This window comes from Acipenser ruthenus, chromosome 46 (genome assembly GCF_902713425.1).
Source record: "Acipenser ruthenus chromosome 46, fAciRut3.2 maternal haplotype, whole genome shotgun sequence".
Classification (NCBI taxonomy): Eukaryota; Metazoa; Chordata; class Actinopteri; order Acipenseriformes; family Acipenseridae; genus Acipenser; species Acipenser ruthenus.
The window spans coordinates 272,713-300,683 of record NC_081234.1 but is presented as its reverse complement, the minus strand read 5'-3'; the positions used below and the strand labels follow the sequence as shown (position 1 = coordinate 300,683).

General features: G+C 46.6%; 1 protein-coding gene across 1 annotated transcript; it reads left to right on the top strand.

The window, feature by feature from the left end:
* The first annotated feature begins 70 nt into the window (after positions 1-70).
* LOC131720967 (calcium-activated potassium channel subunit alpha-1-like) lies at positions 71-25,206 on the top strand. Its single transcript, XM_059013562.1, has 23 exons — positions 71-132; positions 1,060-1,150; positions 1,752-1,863; positions 2,793-2,868; positions 3,427-3,502; positions 4,114-4,284; positions 6,405-6,496; positions 6,782-6,892; positions 7,502-7,607; positions 8,165-8,247; positions 9,639-9,708; positions 10,043-10,198; positions 10,699-10,800; positions 11,412-11,545; positions 12,233-12,319; positions 17,791-17,893; positions 18,962-19,186; positions 20,758-20,944; positions 21,968-22,048; positions 22,523-22,656; positions 23,052-23,246; positions 24,026-24,129; positions 24,894-25,206. The coding sequence occupies exons 1-23, from the start codon at positions 71-73 to the stop codon at positions 25,051-25,053; spliced, it is 2,718 nt and encodes a 905-aa protein (XP_058869545.1). The 3' UTR covers positions 25,054-25,206.
* The last annotated feature ends 2,765 nt before the right edge of the window (positions 25,207-27,971 follow it).

Genomic DNA, 27,971 nt, shown 5'->3' with positions numbered 1-27,971 from the left:
AATGCCTCCATGGCTCGCTGCCTGGGTTCTTTGAAAGCTGTCCCTGATGTCTTTCTCTGCTCCTGTTTAGATGGTGATGTTGTTCCTGTTCAGCATCGCCTCCCTGGCCGACTACTTCATCCTCTCCATACAGTGAGTCTCGCTCGCCTCGCTTTCCCTTACAAAAGTTTGGTGAATTTGCACTGCAATTTTGCAGTTTTCCCCGGTTATGCTCTGCATATACCATAGTTTACCAGGGTTTGCCATGTTTATTAATACGGTTTACCGTACCTCACTTTGCTGTGCTTTTACTGTGGGGAATTTTTATAAGGGTTAGTTTACCATGGTTTGTTTTTTAGTATCTTTTACCATACCTCTCTGTGCTTTACAATGCTTCCCTATGCTTTACCAGACCTCTCTGTGCTTTACAATGCTTCCCTATGCTTTACCAGACCTCTCTGTGCTTTACAATGCTTCCCTATGCTTTACCATACAGCTTTACAATGCTTCCCTATTCTTTACCAGACCTCTCTGTGCTTTACAATGCTTCCCTAAGCTTTACCAGACCTCTCTGTGCTTTACAATGCTTCCCTATGCTTTACCACACCTCTCTGTGCTTTACAATGCTTCCCTATGCTTTACCAGACCTCTCTGTGCTTTACAATGCTTCCCTATGCTTTACCAGACCATACAGCTTTACAATGCTTCCCTATGCTTTACCAGACCTCTCTGTGCTTTACAATGCTTCCCTATGCTTTACCATACCTCTCTGTGCTTTACAATGCTTCCCTATGCTTTACCAGACCATACAGCTTTACAATGCTTCCCTATGCTTTACCAGACCTCTCTGTGATTTTACAAAGCTTGTCTATAATTTACCATGTTTTCACTATGCTCACTTCATTGTCACATTATGTCCAAGAAATTGCTAGAAACATATTACATGTTTGCGTGTGACGTGCTTCCGTGTTGCATGTCTGCATGTTTCCATGTTGCATGTTTCCTTGTTGAATGTTTCTGTGTTGCATGTTTCCGTGTTGCATGTTTCCTGCCTCACCGTGCTGTCCTCCCTGCTCGCAGGTCCATTGAGTTCTGCTGGCAGGGCTACGACTTGGTGTTCCTGCTGGAGCTGCTTCTCAACGTGTTCTACCTGCTGTACTTCAGCCTGCGGGTAACTTGAACCCTGTCTGCACCGTGCGCCACCGTCACCAAGAATATCCCACCGCCCCCAAGAATATCCCCCCGCCCCCAAGAATATCCCCCCGCCCCCAAGAATATCCCACCGTCCCCAAGAATATCCCCCCGCCCCCAAGAATATCCCCCCGTCCCCAAGAATATCCCACCGCCACCAAGAATATCCCACCGTCACCGAGAATATCCCACCGTCACCAAGAATATCCCCCCGCCACCAAGAATATCCCCCCGCCACCAAGAATATCCCCCCGTCCCCAAGAATATCCCCCCGCCCCCAAGAATATCCCACCGTCACCAAGAATATCCCACCGTCACCAAGAATATCCCCCCGTCCCCAAGAATATCCCCCCGCCCCCAAGAATACCCCACCGTCCCCAAGAATATCCCACCGTCCCCAAGAATATCCCCCCGCCCCCAAGAATATCCCCCCGCCCCCAAGAATATCCCACCGTCACCAAGAATATCCCACCGTCACCAAGAATATCCCACCGTCCCCAAGAATATTGCAGCCTGGTGACTGTTTAAAAAGTTTAAACCCTGGAAACGTTTCTGTGTGTTCTTTTGTCTCCTCGATGCAGTTCCTGGCCGCCCCGGACGCGCTGCGCTTCTGGCTGGAAATGAACTCCATGGTGGATTTCTTCACTGTGCCTCCCTCGCTCGCCTCCCTCTTCACCCAGCGCAGCTGGCTGGGTAAGAGACCCCCTGCTCCAGAGCGCTCCAACCTTCTCCAACCACAGCCACGGAAACGTAATAAATAACAGCCTTGTTTAATCAGATTGCACGCAGCTGCTGTCGTGCTCAATAAACAGGTTGCGTGTTTAACCTTTTCATGCATGAAATATTGAGGATAGTGCGAGATGGGGGAATAAGTTTTGGACACGTAATGTTATTTACTTTCTTTCTGTTTGTCTGTCTGAATTTTTCTTTCTTTCTTTCTTTCATAACCCTAACAAGTGGCACTAGTTCTAGTATAATTTTGTGTGAACCAGTCTCTCCCTCTCTCTTTCTCTCCTTCTCTCTCTCTCCCTCCTTTCTGTTGTCTGTCTGACATTATTTCTTTCTTTCTTTCTTTCTTTCTTTCATAAACCTAACAAGTGGCGCAACTATTTCCAGTATAATGTTGTATGAAACAGTCTCCCTCTCTCTCTCTCTCTCCAAGAGATAATGTTAAGAAAAGAAGGACATTATCTGAAGTTATAAAAAAGTTAATTTTTAAGCTCCTTTATTGCGGCTTCCAACAGTAAAACTAATAAACTTTAAAAGATTTTACAGACGTGCTCTCCCTCCTTTTTTATTCAATTGGTACTTCATAGATGGTCCCTTACTTTCCCTCCCTCTCTGCTGAGGTCTGAAGTTCCTGAGAGCCCTGCGTCTCACTGAGCTCCCCACAATCCTGCAGTTTGTAGATAGTCCCTTACAATCTCCCTCTCTGCTCAGGTCTCCGGTTCCTCAGAGCCCTGCGTCTCGCTGAGCTCCCCACAATCCTGCAGTTTGTAGATAGTCCCTTACACTCTCCCTCTCTGCTCAGGTCTCCAGTTCCTCAGAGCCCTGCGTCTCGCTGAGCTCCCCACAATCCTGCAGTTTGTAGATAGTCCCTTACACTCTCCCTCTCTGCTCAGGTCTCCGCTTCCTCAGAGCCCTGCATCTCACTGAGCTCCCCACAATCCTGCAGTTTCTGAACATCCTGCAGACCAGGTGAGCTGAGCTGACAGAGTGGAGTCTGGAGTTAAAACAAACACAAACAGGATTACAGTTGGAGAGCCCAGCGTAAGACAAGCGCACGCGGTCTGTCATTTTGCCTTTTTCTTTGTGATTTTATATATATATAATGAGAGAGGTATGTACAACATATCGGAACATTGGGCAGCTGGCTCTTTGAGCTAAAATGTTATAATATATATATATATATATATATATATATATATATATATATATAGCTTGTTTGCAGCGATGCTTTTTCATCCAGCTGCAGAAGGACTTGGAGTCACAAACTTCCAGATATAATTGCTTTTTTTTTTTTTTATCAATTATTCACATTTTTGTGTACCTGGATTACCTTTTTCTTTTTGATCATGCACCTTTTGGTACCCAGCAGCTTTCCTTTTTATATATATATATATATATATAATGTATAGCTCCAGTATGTGTGCTGTAGATCAATAGAGCTATACGACTTTAAGACAACAGCGTGTGTCATTGAGTCTCTTTTGTGTTTTTCCTAAATGTATAACTCTCTGTCTGTCCTCTCCCCAGCTCCTCTCTCAAGCTGGCCCGACTCGTCGCTGTCTTCCTGGCCTACTGTCTCACTGCCGCTGGCTTCATTCACCTGGTGAGTCTACCTGTGGGCAGGTGAGAGGCCGAGAGATTACATCAGAACTTAAGAAAATGTGCCTCCTAGAGGAGGCTAAAAACTCAGGTCGGATCCCAGTGATTCAGCATCAACAACCAGGTAACCCATTCCATCCCCTCACTACCAGTGATTCAGCATCAACAACCAGGTAACCCATTCCATCCCCTCACTACTCTCTGTCCAATTATTTCCCCCCCCCCTCACCGCAGCGGTTCCCCGCACAGCTCAGTTGAACTGAAGGTTCAGCGGGCGTCCTCCGACCCCACGACCGGGCCAGCTTCCTCTTCTACACCCAGGAACTCGAGAGCGGATGTCAGCGAGCTACCGGCCTCTGGAGGACACAGGCCAGCCCTGCAGGTGTCCGCTCTGAGCTCGCTGGACGCCTGGCCGGTCGGGTCCGCTGTAGCACGATGCGGAGGAACAGTCCCTGCCGGTTTCTCTTCTCTAACCCTCGGGAGCGCCAGAGCCAACGCGACTCCCTCTGTCTCTCTCTCTCTCTCTCTCTCTCTCTCTCTCTCTCTCTCTCTCTCTCTCTCTCTCTCTCTCTGGAACCCCCAGTTTCATGGTTTATATTCTTTCCGTGCTGGCAGGTGGAGAACTCTGGTGATCCGTGGTGGACCGTTCCAAACTCGCAGCCCCTGACGTATTTCCAGAGCGTGTACTTCCTCATGGTCACCATGTCGACGGTGGGATACGGGGATGTCCTGGTGCACACTGTGCTGGGCAGGGTCTTCATCATCTTCATCATCACCACCGGCCTGGTAAACCTGCTGTTTCCAGTACCGCCTAGTTTAGAAACGCTCAAAGAAATCTTTACTTTGGGTTTGTTTTGGAAGGTTTCTAGCAGTGGACTGCAGGTTTTTACAAAGCAGTGGTTTCAGTTCAGTCTACCCTGGTCACTCTCCCAACAGCCTTTCCAGGTGTAAAATGGGACGCACCATTCTGAGAAATGATGTGGTCCCTTCCACCCCCCTTTCCAATGCTGTTGATGCACAGTTTAATATGATGTTTCATTTGTTTTTTTTAGTGAAATGCAGTTCCCCGCAGTAAAAGCACAGCAAAGTGTAATACAGTATAATACAGTGAAAGTGTAATAAAGCATAGGGAAGCATTGTAAAGCACAGAGAGGTCTGGTAAAGCATAGGCAAGCATTGTAAAGCACAGAGAGGTCTGGTAAAGCATAGGGAAGCATTGTAAAGCACAGAGAGGTATGGTAAAGCATAGGGAAACATTGTAAAGCACAGAGAGGTCTGGTAAAGCATAGGGAAGCATTGTAAAGCACAGAGAGGTCTGGTAAAGCATAGGCAAGCATTGTAAAGCACAGAGAGGTCTGGTGAAGCATAGAGAAGCATTGTAAAGCACAGAGAGGTCTGGTAAAGCATAGGGAAGCATTGTAAAGCACAGAGAGGTCTGGTAAAGCATAGGGAAGCATTGTAAAGCACAGAGAGGTCTGGTAAAGCATAGGGAAGCATTGTAAAGCACAGAGAGGTCTGGTAAAGCATAGGGAAGCATTGTAAAGCACAGAGAGGTCTGGTAAAGCATAGGGAAGCATTGTAAAGCACAGAGAGGTCTGGTAAAGCATAGGGAAGCATTGTAAAGCACAGAGAGGTCTGGTAAAGCATAGGCAAGCATTGTAAAGCACAGAGAGGTCTGGTAAAGCATAGGGAAGCATTGTAAAGCACAGACAGGTCTGGTAAAGCATAGGGAAGCATTGTAAAGCACAGAGAGGTCTGGTAAAGCATAGGGAAGCATTGTAAAGCACAGAGAGGTCTGGTAAAGCATAGGGAAGCATTGTAAAGCACAGAGAGGTCTGGTAAAGCATAGGGAAGCATTGTAAAGCACAGAGAGGTCTGGTAAAGCATAGGGAAGCATTGTAAAGCACAGAGAGGTCTGGTAAAGCATAGGGAAGCATTGTAAAGCACAGAGAGGTCTGGTAAAGCATAGGCAAGCATTGTAAAGCACAGAGAGGTCTGGTAAAGCATAGGCAAGCATTGTAAAGCACAGAGAGGTCTGGTAAAGCATAGGCAAGCATTGTAAAGCACAGAGAGGTCTGGTAAAGCATAGGCAAGCATTGTAAAGCACAGAGAGGTCTGGTAAAGCATAGGCAAGCATTGTAAAGCACAGAGAGGTCTGGTAAAGCATAGGGAAGCATTGTAAAGCACAGAGAGGTCTGGTAAAGCATAGGGAAGCATTGTAAAGCACAGAGAGGTCTGGTAAAGCATAGGGAAGCATTGTAAAGCACAGAGAGGTCTGGTAAAGCATAGGGAAGCATTGTAAAGCACAGAGAGGTCTGGTAAAGCATAGGGAAGCATTGTAAAGCACAGAGAGGTGTGGTAAAGCATAGGGAAGCATTGTAAAGCACAGAGAGGTCTGGTAAAGCATAGGGAAGCATTGTAAAGCACAGAGAGGTCTGGTAAAGCATAGGGAAGCATTGTAAAGCACACAGAGGTCTGGTAAAGCATAGGGAAGCATTGTAAAGCACAGAGAGGTCTGGTAAAGCATAGGGAAGCATTGTAAAGCACAGAGAGGTCTGGTAAAGCATAGGGAAGCATTGTAAAGCACAGAGAGGTCTGGTAAAGCATAGGGAAGCATTGTAAAGCACACAGAGGTCTGGTAAAGCATAGGGAAGCATTGTAAAGCACAGAGAGGTCTGGTAAAGCATAGGGAAGCATTGTAAAGCACAGAGAGGTCTGGTAAAGCATAAGGAGGAGGGGGTAGGGGGGAGGTGGGGGAGCGTAAGGGGGAGGGGCGAGGTGGCGGGGTAACGGGGAGGGGATGGGAGGGGGGAAGGAGGGGAGCGGGAGGGGAGGGGGGAGGTGCTGCGGTAAGCTTTTCCGAGGGTAGTTGTTGATGGGCGCTTGCTGCTCGCTGTCTCCGCCAGGCCCTCTTTGCCAGCTACATTCCTGAGATCGTGGAAATCGTGGGCAAGAGGAGGAAACACGACGGGAGCTACACACCACTGCCAGGGAAGAAGTGAGTCGACCATTGATCCGGATTGCTTGATTGATTGCTAGGCTGTTGGATTGATCAGTTTTGAGATTGATTGGTTGAATGTCTGCTGTATTGATCAACTTCGGTTTTGAAATTGGTCTTTTTTGAAAACAATCGATTAGGGGCTTTAATGATCGTCTAGCTGCTGTATTGATTGATTGACTGGTTGCTGTTCTGATCGATTGGCTGCTGTATTGATTGGCTCCTGTGATCGATTGGCTGCTGTATTGATTGGCTCCTGTGCCATGCTTGTTTTCCCGGTTTCAGGCACGTGGTGGTGTGCGGTCACCTGACCCTCACGAACCTGACAGCGTTCCTGAAGGAGTTTCTGCACGAGGACAGGGGCGTGGTCAACGTGAAAGTGGTGCTCCTGGGAAAGTGAGTGAGAGGAGAGAGGAGACCACACAGGGGGGAGTGACACGCTAGAACCAAAGGCTCTGTCTTTAGGGGGTTTCAAGAGTCATATATAAGAAAAATATATAGATGAGGACAGATGCGTTGGGAAGGCAGTACTGTTTTTAGGGATTCGGTCTTACTACTGCAGGGATGGAAATAACTCCCATTGCATAGCGGTTTAACCCATTCCAGGTTTTACTGCAAGCTTGATTAGGGAAACTGTCTCGTACGGATGCAGAACTATCTTGTACATTGTGAGATAATCCCCTTCATTTTTGTTTTTTAGTTTCTAATAGTTTTTTTTCTTTTTAAAACAATTTTAATCAAATGTGCAATAAATGCTAACCAAGGTTCTCTCTCTCCTGTCCCTGTCTCTATCTATCTCTCCTATCTCCCCCCTCTATCTCTCCTCTCTCTCTCTATCTCTCCTCTCTCTCTATCTATCTATCTCTCCTCTCTATCTCTCTCTCATCTATCTATCTCTCCTCTATCTATTTCTCTCTCTCTCTCTCCTCTCTCTATTGTCTCTCTCTCTCCTCTATCTCTTCTCTCTCTCCTCTCTCACTCTCTCTCTCTCTCTCTTCTCTCCAGTTTTGATCCGGACGCTCAGTTCGAGTTATTCTTGAAGCGCAACTTCATCAAGACTGTGTTCTACCAGGGCTCGGTTCTGAGCTCCCGTGATCTGGCCCGGGTTCAGGTGAGAGAGAGAGAGAGAGTCAGACCCAGAACCAGAACCACTGGGGTTCCCCTGAAACCCACCCCCAGAAAACAAGGCATCGGACTCGGTATCGCTACACACAGAACTCATGAGAAAGTCTTTCAAGCCTTGGTCAGCACACATTAAGAGGGGGGCAGCGATAATATTTCTGTTCCTGATAAGAGGTATGAGAATGGATTCGAAAGCCTTATCCTTTAAAGAGGGGGTGGATGGGCAGTGATCATTTTGATAGTGCTGTGCTTCCAAAGCCCTGCTAATCTTGGTTAGCCGTCCAGGCAGTCTTGAGGCGACGCTGCTGTCCCATTATTATTATTATTATTATTATTATTATTATTATTATTATTAATAATAATTTATTTATTTATTTATTTCTTAGCAGACGCCCTTATCCAGGGCGAATTACAATTGTTACAAGATATCACATTATTTTTACATACAATTCCCCACTTATACAGTTGGGTTTTTACTGGAGCAATCTAGGTAAAGTACCTTGCTCAAGGGTACAGCTGCCCCTTGCTCTCTTCCTCCCCCTGCAGATGCAGAAAGCAGACGCCTGCCTGGTTCTGTCGAACAAGTTCTGCAAAGACCCGCACACAGAGGACGCCTGCAACATCATGAGGTACAGGCTAGGGCTTGGTGGGTCCAGTGGTTTAATGAAAAGGGACTTGATGCCAGGAGGTTCCAGGTTCAAATCCTGACTCAGCCACTGACTCACTGTGTGTGTGTATGTGACCCTGAGCAAGTCACTTAACCTCCTTGTGCTCCGTCCTTCGGATGAGAAGTAAAACAAACAAGGTCCTATTGGAAGTGACTCAGAGACTCTGGGCTGCATGGTGCCAGGGCTCTCCACACTGCTAGCCAACCTGTTCACAATGCAGAGCCCAGCTCAGGTGAGCTAGGGAATACACAGAGTGATAATACACAGAGACTGTGTGCATTTCAATATCCTCGATACAGAGCGATCTCACACACACACACACACACACACACACACACACACACACAGAGCCCCCAGCACAGGTGAGCTAGGGAATACACAGAGTGATAACACCGTGTAACAAATTTTTTTTTTTTTTTGTTCCTGGGTAGTAAGTGTTATTTCCTAATTGCTTATGCCTCAAAAGTATAGAAAATGGCTATTATTCCCCACAAACTTTGCTTTTGTGACCAGGACAGTGATTTTGAAATTTACCTATTTTCCAGAACATTCCAGATAGATTCAGTGCTGAGTAAACTTGGAGTAACTTCTAGAACTTTCCAGTAATATAAATAGTAGTATAAATACAGGGGCCTTAAGCCCACCAGTTCAGTTTAGTTCCAGCTGCCTAAGTGGATACATATCTGCAAGGCGAGCGCTTCCACCAGGATATACTGGACTTTGAACGCCGCTACCAAGGACAGTATAACGAGAACATGATGGGAGACTACATTTGGGGGCTGATTCGTGAAAGTGATTCACAGTATAATCGTAAATCTCGAAAAACTACTCATTTCTAAATCTTTTGTAGTCATTTTTGTATTACTTTAGTATAAATATATGTTAATTTGGATTCATATGTTGTTTTTTTCTGACTTTATGTGAACGAAAAGACACAAATTTGCCCGTTTTCTCATTGGAAATAGGTAAATTTCAAAATATCACTGTCCTGGTCACAAAAGCAAAGTTTGTGGGGAATAATAGCCATTTTCTATACTTTTGAGGCATAAGCAATTAGGAAATAACACTTACTACCCAGGAACAAAAATTGTGTTACATAGTGTAATACACAGAGACTGTGTGCATTTCAATATCCTCGATACAGAGCGATCTCACACACACACACACACACACACACACACACAGAGCCTAGCACAGGTGAGCTAGGAGAAGGGGGTACCTGAGCTAGCACAGCGGTGGGAACATTTCAGTAATAATGCACCACCTCCAGTCAGCATTTTACATTGTTAATACTGTATTTTTAATACGTTTGCCCCATAAGTTCAGTGTCCTTTCCCCACGCAATCCCGCAGGGTGATCTCAATCAAGGACTACTGCGCGGACACTCGGGTGATCTGCACCATGCTGCAGAACCCCAGCAAGGTACTCTTAATATAGTCAGCCCTGTCTCTCATATCAGTTAATATAGTCAGCCCTGTCTCTCATATCAGTGAACTTGTCCAGTCAGTCCTGTCTCTTATATCAGTGAACATGTCCAGTCGGCCCTGTCTCTTATATCAGTGAACATGTCCAGTCAGCCCTGTCTCTTATATCAGTGAACTTGTCCAGTCAGCCCTGTCTCTTATGGTCTCAGAGTGACACTTTGGGCACCAGTTATGTGTATTAACTTATTCTAAATCATGCAATAAATTAAAAAAGAACAGCGTGCATCAGTAATACTGTAACCCGTCCCCGTCCCCTACCCCCCCACACACAGGTGTACCTGCAGAACATCCCAAGCTGGGACTGCCACCGTGGGGACGCTGTCATCTGCCTGGCGGAGCTGAAACTGGGCTTCATGGCTCAGGGCTGCATGGTGCCAGGGCTCTCCACACTGCTAGCTAACCTGTTCACAATGCAGAGCCCAGCACAGGTGAGCTAGGGAATACACAGAGTGATAATACTCAGAGACTGTGTGCATTTCAGTATCCTCTATACAGAGCGATCTCACACACACACACACACACACACACACACACACACACACACACACACGCACAGAGACTCGGGGCTCTCCACACTGCTAGCTAACCTGTTCACAATGCAGAGCCCAGCACAGGTGAGCTAGGGAATACACAGAGTGATAATACACAGAGACTGTGTGCATTTCAATATCCTCTATACAGAGCGATCACACAGAGACTCGGGGCTCTCCACTGCGTGTGACTGCATGCCGTTGTATGTGATTGCGTGTGACTGCATGCTGTTGTATGTGATTGTGTGTGACTGCATGTCGTTGTATGTGACTGTGTGTGACTGCATGTCGTTGTATGTGATTGCGTGTGACTGCATGTTGTTGTATGTGACTGCATGTCGTTGTATGTGACTGCGTGTCACTGTGTGTAACTGCATGGCGCTGTGTGTTCTTGTTAGACTCAGCCTGGCAGCTGGCGCAGTCACTACATGCTGGGTCTGTACAACGAGGTTTACACTGAGGAGCTGTCCAGAGATTTCACAGGCAAGCACTTCCAGGAGGTGTGCAGGTGAGCGTCCCTGCACTCCGAACGGCAATATATACAGGACTAGACCCTGCGTCAGTGCTGCGTTGTAATATATACAGGACTAGACCCTGCGTCAGTGCTGCGTTGTAATATATACAGGACTAGACCCTGTGTCAGTGCTGCATTGTAATATATACAGGACTAGACCCTGCGTCAGTGCTGCATTGTAATATATACAGGACTAGACCCTGCGTCAGTGCTGCGTTGTAATATATACAGGACTAGACCCTGCGTCAGTGCTGCGTTGTAATATATACAGGACTAGTCCCTGCGTCAGTGCTGCGTTGTAATATATACAGGACTAGACCCTGCGTCAGTGCTGCGTTGTAATATATACAGGACTAGACCCTGCGTCAGTGCTGCGTTGTAATATATACAGGACTAGACCCTGCGTCAGTGCTGCGTTGTAATATATACAGGACTAGACCCTGCGTCAGTGCTGCGTTGTAATATATACAGGACTAGACCCTGCGTCAGTGCTGCGTTGTAATATATACAGGACTAGACCCTGCGTCAGTGCTGCGTTGTAATATATACAGGACTAGACCCTGCGTCAGTGCTGCATTGTAATATATACAGGACTAGACCCTTTTGAAATGTCTTTGTGTCAGACGCACGTGTCTCGTCTTGTCTCGTCTCTCCTCTCCACACAGGCTGTGCTTCGTGAAGCTGAGAGTGCTGCTGATAGGGATTGAGTACCGGACTGCCAAGGAGTGCAGGTACAGGACAGTGCAGTACAGGACACTATAATGCAATACAGGACAGGGCAGTGCATTACAGGACACTATAATGCAATACAGGACAGGGCAGTGCAAAACAGGACAGTATAATGCAATATAGGACAGGACAGTATAGTGCAATTCCAGTACACTGGAATATAACAGAATAGTGGATAGGGCAGCACAGCGCACTACTAAACTACAGTACAATACAATATGACATAGGACAGGACAATACAGGACTTTACAACACAGCACAGTATAGTATAATACAGTACAGTATAGTATAATACAATACAATATAACACAGCACAGAGATTGGAAGCTGTTTTTTTAAGTCTTAAAAGCTGTTTGCCCCATTAACCTCCTCTTCTGTTTTGTGTGCGTCTGTGTCTCTGCCTGTGTCGTTATGTGTGTCTATGCATGTGTTTGTGTCTGTGCCTGTGTCTGCTGTGTGTTTGTGTGTGTATCTCTGTGCATGTGTGTCTCTCACTTTGTGTGTGTGTGTGTCTCTGTGTGTGAATCTCTGTGCCTGTGTTTGTGTGTGTCTCTATGCCTGTGTGTCTCTGTGTGTGTATGTCTCTGTGTGTATCTCTGTGCCTGTCTGTCTGTGTGTGTGTATCTCTGTGCCTGTGTGTCTCTGTGTTTGTGTGTGTCTCTGTGCATGTGTGTCTCTGTGTGTGGCAGCATCCTGGTGAACCCGCAGAGCGATCTCACAATCCCTGAGAAGACTCTGGGCTTCTTCATCGCCAGCAACGTCTTTGATGTCAAAAGGTAAGCTGGACGCAAAAACTAACCCCACCCGATTCACCCCCCCCGCTCAGAGACCCACCCGATTCACACACACCCTCCCTCGGAGACCCACCCGATTCACACACCCCCTCGGAGACCCACCCGATTCACACACCCCCTCCCTCCCTCAGAGACCCACCCGATTCACACGCCCCCTCCCTCGGAGACCCATCCGATTCACACACCCCCTCCCTCAGAGATCCTGTATATCACTGTGTTTGTTTTGTCAGGGCTAGCCTGTTCTGCTTCGCTTGCCACAGTGACATCACGGAACCCTCGAAGATAACGGAATGCAGCTGCCACACTTTGCAACACTGTAACTATCTTCATTGATTTATCTATTTATCTATTTATTGATTTATTTAACCGTCATGCACGGCAACTTCATATGGGGACAGATAAATAAAACTCTCTTCTATATGTATAATCTGGGGACATGTGGAAGACTAGCAAGCAAATGCTTGATCACCTCATATGAGCCAGATGGCATCTGTGTTCTCCATATAAAGCAATATATATATATATATATATTCATTAGTAGGTATATAACAGAAACACTTGAAAAAAGATGCAGTCTGATAAATATAGCAAGACCATAATGCATGTAGCCAGCATTGTACGTGCAGTCATACACACACCCATACAGGGACTGGTGGATTATCAATTGAACTGAGAGCTGTCTGGCTGCTTCATATCTCTCTCTCTCTCTCTCTCGCTCTCTCTCGCTCTCTCTCGCTCTCTCTCTCGCTCTCTCTCGCTCTCTCTCGCTCTCTCTCGCTCTCTCTCGCTCTCTCTCTCTCTCTCTCTCTCTCATTGAACAAGAACAAATGCAGTAATCCAGCTGGCTGGTTACAGGAGGTGATGGTTCATTCATTACAGCTGGTGTTCATTGCATCTGTTCTTGAAATTGCTGAACGTGTAATTCTTCATTCAGACACAAGGTGGTGCTCTAACTCCATGCGTGGCAGTTAGAATGCGCGCACGCCAGCTCGGCTGTCCAGCTCATACCTGGCTATAGCTCTGCAGCGTTCAGCATGTGCTGCTGCAGCACTTCAATCGGGAGCAGGTTATATAGAGGATACATTGTGATGTCGATTTCATACTGGATCTGGACTTTAACGTTTCATTATATTTTCTGATGAACTCCATCCATAAACCTGTTATGGTGTCTAGTGTTCTAATTATAGGTAGCGGGGATGGGAATAAGACTCCAATTGCACAGCAATTTCACCCATTCCAGGTTTTGCTATGAGCTTGATTAGCCACAGTGTGTATAGGTAACAAGCTCAGGTGTGTCTGATTAAACTCCTAGTGAAACCAGGAACGGATCAAACCGCTGTGCAACGGGAGTCTTATTCCCATCCCTGAGGCAGACACTTGCTGAAGACAATTCACTGTGTTGTTCAGTAATGGGGATGGTAACATACTCTGTGTGTACCGAGTACTGTGGGGGCATTTATTACAAGTGAACTATTTAAGATTGATTTGTCAGACCCCATCTCCTGACTCTACAGTGTTGTCACACCCCTAGTAGGATCCAGGAAAACAAGAAATACAGATAAAATAAAGATGAAATAAAGCTCAAATAAAGGTGAAATGTCCCCCTCTTTAGTTTTTATCAGTGTGTTGTGGGGATGGGAATAAGGCTCCCATTGCACAGCAGTGTGATCCAGTCCTGGTTTCACTAGGAGTTTAACAATCAGACACACCTGAGCTTGTTACCTAGACACACTGGGGCTGATCAAGCTGGTAGTAAAACCTGGAATGGGTGACACTGCTGTGCAATCAGAGACTTATTGCCCTCCCAGTGTTATATGAATCCCAATCACTTTATTACCTCACTTTGTTACCGACCAGCCAGTCAATAGAGTATAGGCAACCAGACTACTGAAACATTTCCTAGAAAATGTCGGGTAACGTGAAATCCCACACCACTGAAATTCGTTCTATAAAGCCGAGGGAACATGAAGCCACTTTATCAGGAGCTGCGGCTTGAAACCTGGTTCCAGGAGGCCTAGTTTGAGGTTGCTGTATCAAACCCCAGGTCTCCCTGCCTGGTGTGCCGCGCAGTGGCCTGAAACCCAGCCTCCTGAAACCAGGTTCCAAGCCACAAAGTGTCTTCTTGTTCCCTCAGCATTAGTCATACAGGCTCACTATCAGTCCACTCTCTCTAACTAGCGCGAACGCTACCGGCCAGACATTGAACGTCTAAAGGGATTGTCAAGATTTAATGTGTTTTTTTCGTAACGTAACATTTGACTAATATTCGTTACTCATGCCTGGTTCCTTCGCAGTGGATAAAGTTGGGGTTCCCCTGGAAGACCCCCTGGACCGAGTGCGTTCCTTCGGGGTGATTTCCTGCCCAGAGCACAAAGAGAGGTGAGGACCCCCCAAGACAGAACACCTGAGCTTGTTACCTACACACTGGGGCTGATCAAGCTGGTAGTAAAACCTGGAATGGGTGACACTGCTGTGCAATAGGAGTCTTATTTCCATCTCTGTGTAGCAGTGAGAGCAAGTGATTTCCGAGGGGTATTTGGGCAAACTAGAACATTTAAATTTAATTTAATTTATGAAAATGTCCAGATGTTTCAGCTGAAAGTCTTTCTCAATGTAGTCCCAGTGTCTTAAAGCCACTGAAAGAGACTTCTAGTAGAAACGTTTGTCACTGAATTTACATTGAAGACACAGAAAATAAATTCACAGGTAAGCATCGTAAAGCATAGGAAAGCATTGTAAAGCACAGAGAGGCATGGTAAAGCATAGGGAAGCATTGTAAAGCACAGAGAGGTCTGATAAAGCATAGGGAAGCATTGTAAAGCACAGAGAGGTCTGGTAAAGCATAGGGAAGCATTGTAAAGCACAGAGAGGTATGGTAAAGCATAGGGAAGCATTGTAAAGCACAGAGAGGTCTGGTAAAGCATAGGGAAGCACTGTAAAGCACAGAGAGGTATGGTAAAGCATGTTGCCTGCATGAGAAGGGGTTTGAGTGTGTCTCTCTCTGTGTATGTATGTTTGTGCTTGTGTCAGTGTGGGCCTGTGCATATCTGTGTGTCTCTGTCTCTTTGTGTGTCTGTGTGTGTCGATGCTGTGCCTGTGTGTGTGTGTGTGTCAGTGTGGGCCTGTGTGTATCTGTGTGTGTGTGTCTGTATCTCTATGTATGTGTGTCTGTGTGTGTCAATGCTGTGCATCTGTGTATCTGTGTGTCTGCTGTGTGTGTGTGTGTGTCTCCGTCACTGCCCTCGATTTCATTAGCTGCCTGTACACACATGTTCCATTACCGCACAGAGAGATCCATTTCTCTGGGATTGCCAGCCTTGATAAACACATCTCCCCCGTGATGTCTCAGATTGCTGCGGGCGTTTTAATATTATTAAAATCTGTCCCTGCCATTGCAGAGATGAGTTAGTGCTGAGATTAGCACAGACATATAAATCACCGGCTGCCTCCCAGTTTGTTGTGTTCTAGTTTATTTCTTCATGACCCTCTGGAACGGAGTTGAACCCTTTTGTGTGTGGCATGATTTTTCCTGTGCAGGATTTGATTTGTATTATTTATTACGTTTATCGGTTTAGCCCTGTGCGTGTGCGTGTGCGTGCGTGTGTGTGTGTCTCTCTCTCTCTCTCTCTCTGTCTCTGTGTGTGTGTGTGTGTGTGTGTGTGTGTGTGAGGCTGGGTCTTTTATTACTGTCAGATCGTAACTAATGGGAATTTCTCATGTTTCTTTTACTGCAGAGTAATCTCGACTCCTGCATTTGTTCAACCCTTATAAAAGTGTCCCATAGTTAAAGCAGAGCACAGTGTAATAAAACACAGTAAAAGCATAGGAAAGCATTGTAAAGCACAGAGAGGTCTGGTAAAGCATAGGGAAGCATTGTAAAGCACAGAGAGGTGTGGTAAAGCATAGGCAAGCATTGTAAAGCACAGAGAGGTCTGGTAAAGCATAGGGAAGCATTGTAAAGCACAGAGAGGTCTGGTAAAGCATAGGCAAGCATTGTAAAGCGCAGAGAGGTCTGGTAAAGCACAGGGAAGCATTGTAAAGCACAGAGAGGTGTGGTAAAGCATAGGCAAGCATTGTAAAGCACAGAGAGGTCTGGTAAAGCATAGGCAAGCATTGTAAAGCACAAAGAGGTAATTATAATGATGTACTGCCAAAGGCACAGGTGGGCAACTCTACTCCTAACGGGGCTGATTAAATCATAACCTGCTTTGAGGCAGAAGATTTATTGGCTTCAATTAAACAATTAATTACATGTTCTGAACAAAGACCTTATTGAAGTGCTTGAGTTGCCCATCCCCGATTTCTAAAAGTTCAGCGCGGTCGTGCTGCAGTGTCGTACCCCCCCCCTCCCCCCCATGCTTTTCACATTGGTATATTATGCATTTACCTTAGTTTACCATGTGTCGTTTTGTATATGCTTTACCATACCTCTCTGTGCTCTACAATGCTTGCCTATGCTTTACCATGCCTCTCTGTGCTTTACAATGCTTCCCTATACTTTATCATACCTTTCTGTGCTTTACAATGCTTCCCTATGCTTTACCATGCCTCTCTGTGCTTTACAGTGCCTCCCTATGCTTTACCATGCCTCTCTGTACTTTACAATGCTTCCCTATGCTTTACCACACCTCTCTGTGCTTTACAATGCTTCCCTATGCTTTACCATGCCTCTCTGTGCTTTACAGTGCCTCCCTATGCTTTACCATGCCTCTCTGTACTTTACAATGCTTCCCTATGCTTTACCACACCTCTCTGTGCTTTACAATGCTTCCCTATGCTTTACCAGACCTCTCTGTGCTTTACAATGCTTCCCTATGCTTTACAATGCTTCCCTGTGCTTTACCACACCTCTCTGTGCTTTACAATGCTTCCCTATGCTTTACCACACCTCTGTGCTTTACAATGCTTCCCTATGCTTTACCACACCTCTCTGTGCTTTACAATGCTTCCCTATGCTTTGCCAGACCTCTCTGTGCTTTACAATGCTTCCCTATGCTTTACCAGACCTCTCTGTGCTTTACAATGCTTCCCTATGCTTTACCAGACCTCTCTGTGCTTTACAATGCTTCCCTATGCTTTACCATACCTCTCTGTGCTTTGCAATGCTTTCACTGTGCTTTATTACACTTTGCTGTGCTTTTACTTTTTATAATACAATAATAACAAAATCTCTAACTCTACAGTGGATCTTCTTCAGGTGAAAGTAGGACAGAGAGATTGATGTTCCAGTGCTGGCCTGTGCTTTACCATGCTTTACCATGCTTTCACTGTGCAACTCCCACCTCTGAGGTCTTGAAAGCTTGTTATTGTTTAGTTAGTCCAATAAAATTTCTCCTTCTCTTTGTCTGTCATCTCTGGACTGATACGGCTCCCATTTCATCGATCAACGACTGTGTAAACTGAAACGACAAAGGTGATGATGATGATGTCTTGACGTGTTTGTCCATTGACAGGGATGACCCGCAGACGCACCCTGCCTGGGAGGTCAAAGCTCAGCTGGACTCCACAGGGATGTTTCACTGGTGCCCGCCCGTCCCTCTGGAGGGCGTCACTCTGGTGGGTTTGTGTGTGTGAGTTTTTTTTGTTCTTTCTCTGATACTGGTTTGATCTGTGTGTGCGTGCGTGTGTCTCTCTGTGCTGCCTGTGTTTTTGTTAATGAAGCTGTCTCGTCTCTCTCTCCCTCTCCCCTGTAGAGTCGCAGTGCTGCTCGCTGTCTCCCCCTGCAGGATCACGTGCTGGTGTGTTTGTGTGCGTGCGTGTGTCTCTCTGTGCTGCCTGTGTTTTTGTTAATGAAGCTGTCTCGTCTCTCTCTCCCTCTCCCCTGTAGAGTCGCAGTGCTGCTCGCTGTCTCCCCCTGCAGGATCACGTGCTGGTGTGTTTGTGTGCGTGCGTGTGTCTCTCTGTGCTGCCTGTGTTTTTGTTAATGAAGCTGTCTCGTCTCTCTCTCCCTCTCCCCTGTAGAGTCGCAGTGCTGCTCGCTGTCTCCCCCTGCAGGATCACGTGCTGGTGTGTTTGTGTGCGTGCGTGTCTCTCTGTGCTGCCTGTGTTTTTGTTAATGAAGCTGTCTCGTCTCTCTCTCCCTCTCCCCTGTAGAGTCGCAGTGCTGCTCGCTGTCTCCCCCTGCAGGATCACATGCTGGTGTGTTTGTGTGTGTGCGTGTCTCTCTGCTGCCTGTGTTTTTGTTAATGAAGCTGTCTCGTCTCGTCTCTTGCTCTCTCCCCTGTAGAGTCGCAGTGCTGCTCGCTGTCTCCCCCTGCAGGATCACGTGCTGGTGTGTTTGTGTGCGTGCGTGTCTCTCTTTGCTGCCTGTGTTTTTGTTAATGAAGCTGTCTCGTCTCTCTCTCCCTCTCCCCTGTAGAGTCGCAGTGCTGCTCGCTGTCTCCCCCTGCAGGATCACGTGCTGGTGTGTTTGTGTGCGTGCGTGTCTCTCTGTGCTGCCTGTGTTTTTGTTAATGAAGCTGTCTCGTCTCTCTCGCTCTCTCCCCTGTAGAGTCGCAGTGCTGCTCGCTGTCTCCCCCTGCAGGATCACGTGCTGGTGTGTTTGTGTGCGTGCGTGTGTCTCTCTGTGCTGCCTGTGTTTTTGTTAATGAAGCTGTCTCGTCTCTCTCTCCCTCTCCCCTGTAGAGTCGCAGTGCTGCTCGCTGTCTCCCCCTGCAGGATCACGTGCTGGTGTGCGTGTTCGGGGACGAGCACTCACCGCTGCTGGGGCTGCGCAATCTGGTGATGCCTCTGCGCGCCGGGAACCTGACCGGGGCAGAGCTGCACACCGTGCTGCTGCTTGGCTCCCTGCAGTACCTCCAGCGCGAGTGGGAGCACATCCACTACTTCCCCAGGATTTACATCTTACCGGTGGGGAGCTCAGCTGCCATGACCCGGGCTTGGAACCAGGCTTAGGGGTCAATTCCTGTCTTTTTCCAATTCCCCCAAAAAATCGATTCCCAATTCCAATGCAATTCCCATTTATAATTCCTTTTTAAAACCAGTTTCCAGTTCCTGTTTCTCTTTTTTAATCAATTCCAGCACATCATCGATCAAAATTGCAATCGGCAGTGTTCTGTTACAATGAGCTTCTCGCGGTGGCAACAGATGAAGTCGCTGTTTTTTTTTTTTTTTTAAATTGGCTTCAACTGAAAGCAGTTGAACAATCACAGCAATCATTAAATATGAATTCCAATTCTTTCGAAGGAATTGGAATTGAGAATTGAGAATTGATTTTAAAAAGGAATCGACCCCAGCCTTGCTTGTAACTCACACTAGCCGTGCTGCTGCTGCTGCACCCAGTCCTGGGGTTCAGTGAAGTCTATTATTATTAATATTGAAATGATCAGGAGCCAGGAGTTTGAGCAAGGTTAGAAACTCACACTAGCCCTGCTGCTGCTGCTGCTGCACCCAGTCCTGGGGTTCAGAACTCCCCTCAATGAAGTCTATTATTATTAATATTGAAATGATCAGGAGCCAGGAGTTTGAGCAGGGTTAGAAACTCACACTAGCCCTGCTGCTGCTGCTGCTGCTGCACCCAGTCCTGGGGTTCAGAACTCCCTTCAATGAAGTCTATTATTATTAATATTGAAATGATCAGGAGCCAGGAGTTTGAGCAGGGTTAGAAACTCACACTAGCCCTGCTGCTGCTGCTGCTGCACCCAGTCCTGGGTTTCAGAGCTCCCCTCAATGAAGTCTAGTATTATTAATATTGAAATGATCAGGAGCCAGGAGTTTGAGCAGGGTTAGAAACTCACACTAGCCCTGCTGCTGCTGCTGCTGCACCCAGTCCTGGGGTTCAGAACTCCCCTCAATGAAATCTATTATTATTAATATTGAAGTGATCAGGAGCCAGGAGTTTGAGCAGGGTTACAAACTCACACTGGCTCTGCTGATCCCAGTCCCAGTCCTATAAACTATAATGGTTGGTGGAATATTTTGATGTATTTAGTCCCCTTTTTAATTTCTTTTAAAAATAGATAAAATATAAATAAAAAAATACATAAATTCCAGGTAAATTGTATTTCTAAGATTAACTGTGATGTACAAACCCTCTATAGACCTTCTGAAGTTCTCCGGGTGAAATTTCACCGAACCCCTAAAGACGAGACTGTTTGAGGTCTTGAATGTGTTTTTCCCTGGTTATTTATTTTGTGTATTATTATTATTATTATTATTATTATTATTATTATTATTATTATTATTATTAATAATAATAATAATAATAATAATAATAATAATTAGTAATTTAACAGATGCTTTTATCCACAGCGACTTACAGAGACTAGGGGGGTGAACTATGCATCACAACTGCTGCTGCAGAGTCACTTCCAATAGGACCTTGTTTGTTTTACGTCTCATCCGTATCAAGCCCTCCTGGTATCAATCCTTTTTCTTTAACCACTGGACCACAACGCCTCCTATGCTTGTTCTCGCTTCAGGGTTCCCCGCTGTGTCGGGCTGATCTGAGGGCCGCTCAAGTTAGCCAGTGCGCGTCCTGTCTGATCCTCTCCACTTGCTGTGACTCCAGCCTCGAACCCTCGCTCCAGGACAAGGAGTCCGTCCTGGCCAGCCTCAACATCCAATCCATGCAGTTTCCTGACAGCCGGCTGGACTCCAGCCTCGCAGGTGATTTACGTTCACTTTGCAGTCTTTTAAATCCTGCTTCTCCCAGCCAATCAAAAAAACATTTTTCAGTGCGTATCGCGTCGTCGCGTGACCGCTAACTATGTATTCGGATCCCTGCTTTTCTTTAATTGCGAGAGCCGAGAGCTGTTGGTGTAGAACTTTGGGGAGGGCAGTTGAGATTCAAAATTCAAATTCAAATTCAAAGTTCCGGAACTGCAGCCATAGGCTCAAATCCACAGGCCCCTCCCCTACATCATTGATTCAACTGTCCACTGCAGCCTTCTGAGCCGAGTTCTGCGTGTTATTTTTTAAAAGCATAGTTTGAACAAAAATGAACACCTAGTCCCAGTGTTCTGGGAAATATGAGACGCATATTCAGATGCGCTGTGGCCCCAGCAATGGCGCTGTGGTCCCTGATACAGCCTCTAATGACTTGCCTGTCATGTCTCTGTGGGTGGGTGGGTGGGGGGGTCAGCTCCTCCGCTCAATAAGCGTTGACAGATTACGAGCGTATTAACGTAATTAACCTTGACGAGCTAATGTGAGCCTCGCTGCTGAAAACGTGGTAATGATATAATTAATAGATAATGAAGCCTTCTTCCTGTAATGACACTCAGTTGCCTGGCTGCCTACTGCAGTCGCAGAATGTTTTTTTTTTTTTCGTCTTACAATGTTTTACCAGCCTTTTGACTTTTTTTTCTGATTGAGAAGCGCTTTGAGATGGCTTTGCCATAAAGGCCTTGTATAAAGATAATCTGATAGAGGGATTGAAAAGGTAGAGCTGCAGGAGACAAGGAAGGAAGAAAGGAATGAAGTAATAAAGGAATAGTCACCTCTCCTCACCGCGCTACAGCGGACCAGACCGGTCAGGCGTCGAGCGAGCTCAGAGCGGACACCTGCAGGGCTGGCCTGTGTCCTCCAGAGACCGGTAGCTCGCTGGCATCCGCTCTCGAGTTCCTGGCTCGGTCGTGGGATCGCAGGACATGTTAGTGACTGTTTTTTGTTTTTTTGTTTTTTTCTTAGGGTCTCCTCACCCCGGAGCGGATGACACGAAGCCCCCCTTCCGGCAGAGTGGATTGAGAGTCCCGGTCGTCGCAGATCTGGGTAACACACCGGGCGAGACGCGGGGAGCTTTCCCTGCTACTCGCTGTTGTGCTGCAGTGACACCCTGTCACGAGAGAGCAGTGTCACTGTGTGTCTCTGTCTCTGTGTGTCTCTCTCTGTATCTGTGTCTACCTCTGTCTCTCTCTGTGTGCGAGTGTCTCTCTGTCTGTGGGTCTCTGTGTATCTCTGCATGTATGTGTGTCTTTCTCCCAGTGCACAGCTCCAGTGTGGAGTAGTGGTTAGGGCTCTGGACTCTTGACCGGAGGGTCGTGGGTTCAATCCCAGCTGGGGGACACTGCTGCTGTACCCTTGAGCAAGGTACTTTACCTAGATTGCTCCAGTAAAAACCCAACTGTATAAATGGGTAATTGTATGTAAAAACAACGTGATATCTTGCAACAATTGTAAGTCTCCCTGGATAAGGGCGTCTGCTAAGAAATAAATAATAATAATATTATCTCTCTCTCTCTCCAGTGCACAGCTCCAATGTGCAGTATATGAGCAGTCTGGATTCTCTGGAGACGTCGTTCTCAGACCTGCACCTCACCCAGGCCTTCGCCAGTGGCTCCATCTTCTCTGTGGGGGTGCTGGACTCCCTCGTGTCCGCGGTGAGGACCCCCAGAACAGCCGATCGCCGACCTCCTTACTAGCGCTAGCAGCATTGCAACTGCTCCCCCTTCAAAGGATCCCTGACCACCTTTTAAAATCTTACCTCTCATTAGCTTTATTAACATTATCACTGGTCCTCCCTTCTTAAAGGAGCGCTGACCGTCTTTAAAATCCATTTTTTAAGATGCTTCGGTTAGTACGATTCCTTTTTTTTTTTTTTTTTAAATCGATTCTCAACTCCAATTCCCATTTCTCTTTTAATCAATTTCAACACATCATTGCTCAAAATTGCAATTCGTAGTACAGTAGTCTCCAGCCAAGAGAACACCTCAAAAAGCAAGCGAAGTGTTCTCTAAGACAGTTTGAACCCGGGATTGATCTCTCTTCTCCGCAGACGTACTTCAACCGCCACGCCCCGGCGTTGATCCGCACACTGGTGACGGGCGGGGCCACGCCCTCTGTGGAGTCTCAGCTCGCCGAGGAGGACATGCTGCGAGGAGGCCCCAGCGACGTGACATCACCACACCTGCGCCATCACGCCAAGATGGCTCAGCTGCCACTGAGCAGGGGACCCCTGGCAAACCTCTCCGTGAGTCCACCGGGCTTTTAATCTGCTTCGGAGCTGGAAATAAGATATGAGAGAGGGAGGCTCTTATACTCTCTGAACAGCCTCCCTCTGCTCTGTGCTGGTGGAGCAGAGAAAGGGAGGCTCTTATACTCTCTGAACAGCCTCCCTCTGCTCTGTGCTGGTGGAGCAGAGGAAGAGAAAGGGAGGCTCTTATACTATCTGAACAGCCTCCCTCTGCTCTGTGCTGGTGGAGCAGAGGAAGAGAAAGGGAGGCTCTTATACTCTCTGAACAGCCTCCCTCTGCTCTGTGCTGGAGGAGCAGAGAACGAGAAAGGGAGGCTCTTATACTCTCTGAACAGCCTCCCTCTGCTCTGTGCTGGTGGAGCAGAGAAAGGGAGGCTCTTAACCTCTCTGAACAGCCTCCCTCTGCTCTGTGCTGGTGGAGCAGAGGAAGAGAAAGGGAGGCTCTTATACTCTCTGAACAGCCTCCCTCTGCTCTGTGCTGGTGGAGCAGAAAAAGGGAGGCTCTTATACTCTCTGAACAGCCTCCCTCTGCTCTGTGCTGGTGGAGCAGAGAAAGAGAAAGAGAAAGGGAGGCTGTTGTACTCTCTGAACAGCCTCCCTCTGCTCTGTGCTGGTGGAGCAGAGGAAGAGAAAGTGAGGCTCTTGTACTCTCTGAACAGCCTCCCTCTGCTCTGTGCTGGTGGAGAAGAGAAAGAGAACGGAAGGCTCTTATACTCTCTAAACAGCCTCCCTCTGCTCTGTCTCAACCCTGTCGGTTTCTCGTTCCTCTTTCTCAGTGTGGAAACTTCCAGGAGCTGTTCTGTAAATCGCTGGATGCTTTTGGGATCCTGTGCCTGGGTCTGTACCGGCTGCTGGACGCCCCTAACCTGGCCCTGAGGAGGTACTGCGCTGCACTGCGACTCCCCTAACCCTGGTACTGCCATGCGCAGCGCGGCGCGGCGTGGAGAGAGATCACACTGATCACTGCCACCATCTCTGTCTCAACACCTCAAGCTTCCCGTTTCTCTGAGGAGTTTTGATGCTAATGAAACTCTTCTGTTTCTCCTTCTCTCCTTCACGTTCCTCTCTCAATATCCATCCATTCTCCCCCCTTCCCCCTCTCTCACTCTTTATCCCTCCCTTCTCTCCCCCTCTTTCCCTTCTCTCTCCCATCATTCTCTCTTCTCCCCCTCCCTCTCTCCTGCTCTCCCCTCCTCCCCCTCTCTCACTCTTTATCCCTCCCTTCTCTCCCCCTCTTTCCCTTCTCTCCCCCATCATTCTCTCTTCTTCCCCTCCCTCTCTCCTGCTCTCCCCTCCTCTTCTCTCACTCTTTATCCCTCCCTTCTCTCCCCATCATTCTCTTCTCCCTCTCTCCTGCTCTCCCCTCCTCTCTACACTCTCCCCTCCCCCCTCTCCTCCTCTCTATCTATCCCTCCCTTCTCTCCCCATCATTCTCTCTTCTCCCCCTCCCTCTCCTGCTCTCCCCTCCTCTGTACACTCTCCCCTACTCCCCCTCTCCTCTCTCACTCTATCCCTCCCTTCTCTCCCCCTTTCCCTTCTCTCCCCTCCTCTCTACACTCTCCCCTCCTCTCCCTCTCCTCCTCTCTCACTCTATCCCTCCCTTCTCTCCCCCTTTCCCTTCTCCCTCCTCCCCCTCTCTCTCAGGTATGTGATCACCAGCCCTCCCTGGGACTTCCCTCTGCAGCCCTTCGACCGGGTCTTCTGCCTCGTCCCGTTCAGCCAGAGCCACCTGCTGACAGGCAGGGTCCCCCAGCCCTCGAACCCGGGTCCCACTCCTGCCCCCGGCAATGGAAGACCCGTGTGAGGGAGAAGAAAGATCGGCCTTAACCCTTTCATGCATGAATTATTAAAAAATAGCTGGGGGAAAAAAAAGTTCGACACATAACAAATATATTTTTAATTGATTTTAAAAAAAAAATGCTATTGCTTTAGTTTTTTTTTTTTTTTTAAATCTGTTTCTATATGAGGTCGTCTTGCATGAAAGGGTTAACCTCTCCTCCAGAAGCTGACCTCTCTGTACCAGGGGGCAGAACAGCAGTCCAGCAGAAACCCACTAGGCCCGACTCTTCCCTACTTTCTATTTAAACACACGAATGAACCAATAAATAAACCAGTCCTGTAGTGGATAACATCTGGGGCTCCGCTTGTGAGCGCACTGCTCATTTCATTTGTGTCATCTAAAAGAAAGCCATCTGAATGATTGTTAGTTTTTATCTTCTTATGGATAAGAGCATAAGAAAATTTCCAAACGAGAGGAGGCCATTCAGCCCATCTTGCTCGTTTGGTTGTTAGTAGCTTATTGATCCCAGAATCTCATCAAGCAGCTTCTTGAAGGATCCCAGGGTGTTGGCTTCAACAACATTACTGGGGATAAGTGGATAAGTGGAGGGGGGAGGGGGGAGGAGAGTGGTTCTGTAGATTCATCTCCTGTCAAACTTTATATCCCAAACTATTACAGGAAGTGCAAATAATAATAATACTACTAGAATACAATATGAACTAGGATGCAGCCAGTTAGGATCACAGCAAGTTATATCTACAGTGACATGTTAGCAGTGCAATAGTGAACACGCACTTGGCTATTTTAATGATCAAAAGCATGGCGGTATTAAGACCCCGCTGTACCAAGGAAGCCCATCACTGCCTATTATCTATCTGTAACTGTAAACAATGCGCGACACTGCAGTTGGGCGCCACCATGGGTGCTCACCCTAGCCCCACGTTGATCCCCAGCATTTCCGACTTAGGCAGGAAAATGCAGTTTCTTTTTTTTTTTTTGTTTGTTAACAATAATCTAAATATACTAACTTCTTAAGTTTCACTGAACATAATAACTTATTCATGTACTTTTAAAAACTTAAAGTTAAAAAGTAAAACAAAAAAGGGAATGTCCTTCAAACTGTTGAACTACTTTACAGATCATCAGCCATGAGCTCCTGATGTTCCTCCAGCTCTGTTACTGCGGCACATTGTCCAGGTTCTGCAGAGCACCTGCACGAAAAACAACAGCACACCTGCAGTGACGAAGACATCGGCCTTTCTGACTCCCACAAAATGAATTTTGTTCCAGTGACAGCGGCTTAGGTGACTTTGGCATTCGTACTGGAGTAAGGATGCCACTAGTTACTCTTCTATCAAAGTCCAGTGGGTCTGGAAGTGCTGGATCATTCATGTGAGCACTTCTGCTCACATATATTTGGTGAAGAGCACACAATGCATGCAGATGAAAAGAATGATCGTTAGGAGGCAAGCCTCTAAGGTCCGCTGTGGCAGACACTGTTCCGAAAAGATGGGCTCTCAGGCTGGCTAGAGTGTGAAATTTCTCTCTGCCGTAGAGCCTTGTAAATCGTGCCTTTGCCTCTGATGTGACACTGTGTAACATTTTTTCACCTGCATGGCATGGTACCTCACCAGAGCTTGCAAGGGCAGTGAAATCATTGCAGGAAGCCAAAACAGGTTTTGCAACTTTTTTTTTTTTTTTCCCTCACCTGAAAGGATAACTGACTGTGTCACAGCCAGTAAAAACATCAGCACTAAGCAGAAGGCCTGTTAGAGCAGATTCCAAAATCTTACATTTAGAACTTAGTTGCTTGGAAATCAGAGGGGTTGGGAAATACCTCTCTTAAAAATCCTCGTGTCTGCTTCCTCATGCTTTATACAGCTCAGACTTGGAAGAAATCTTGTTTTTACCTGGGTCTTTGTTCATGCCAAGAAAGGACAAGCTGGAGCTCAAAGGGAAGACTGAGCAGAAGTCCAGGACTCGCTCAGATAAGGTAGCAGGTTCCCTTGATTTTTGGCATCAAATGGAACATATTCTTGTGCCGAAGAGACTCCTGATTTTGAACCCCGGAGAGCTCTTTCTTCCCCTTTAAGAGAGGAGGTTATGTCTACATCATTGAGGTCACCAACTATACAAATAGGAGCCTGCTGGTCTCTCTCATTATTTTGCACAGGTATTTTTGCTGCAAGTCTCTAAAAGTAGAGGCCTTCAGAGCTTCTCTGGGCAAAAACCATTGCATCAACGCTAGACACTGCTGATGATGGGCATTCTTGTAAAGCGTCGTGTTCCCACAGAATATCAACGGCATTGTGAAGGTGGTATCAAAAAAAAGATTTTGCAAAACCCAGAATTAGGATTTAACTTATATTTCAGTTAAATGTTTATTTAAAATTTAAATCCTTATGTTGCAAAACCCAGAATTAGGATTTAACTTAAATATTTATTTAAAAGTTAGAAGTTGTTAAATATTTTCAGATTTATAAATTATATCTGAATGTATGCATTATTCGCAAGATTTATAAATTGGTTAAATCTGGGAATAAAGACAGGAAAAAATATTTGTGTTATTTTTTAAATTTGGCACCCCATATGCTGCTGGCCTGCACAGACTTTACTAAACAACTGAATATATAACTTCATCTAGTTTGATTATACCATTCGAAAAAAAAAAAAACATAATCCCACAGCAGTGACATCAAAAAGTGATAATTCCTCTAGAGGAAACTATTATTATTATTTATTTCTTAGCAGACGCCCTTAACCAGGGCGACTTACAATTGTTACAAGATATCACATTATTTTTACATACAATTACCCATTTATACAGTTGGGTTTTTACTGGAGCAATCTAGGTAAAGTACCTTGCTCAAGGGTACAGCAGCAGTGTCCCCCCACCTGGGATTGAACCCACGACCCTCTGGTCAAGAGTCCAGAGCCCTAAC

Bases quoted from the DNA above. Each gene is read 5' to 3' on its own strand.
- LOC131720967 (XM_059013562.1), top strand. From the start codon at position 71: ATGGTGATGTTGTTCCTGTTCAGCATCGCCTCCCTGGCCGACTACTTC. The intron at 10,199-10,698 runs GTGAGCTAGGGA...TGTTCTTGTTAG, and splicing joins CAATGCAGAGCCCAGCACAG to ACTCAGCCTGGCAGCTGGCG. The intron at 11,546-12,232 runs GTACAGGACAGT...TGTGTGTGGCAG, and splicing joins CGGACTGCCAAGGAGTGCAG to CATCCTGGTGAACCCGCAGA.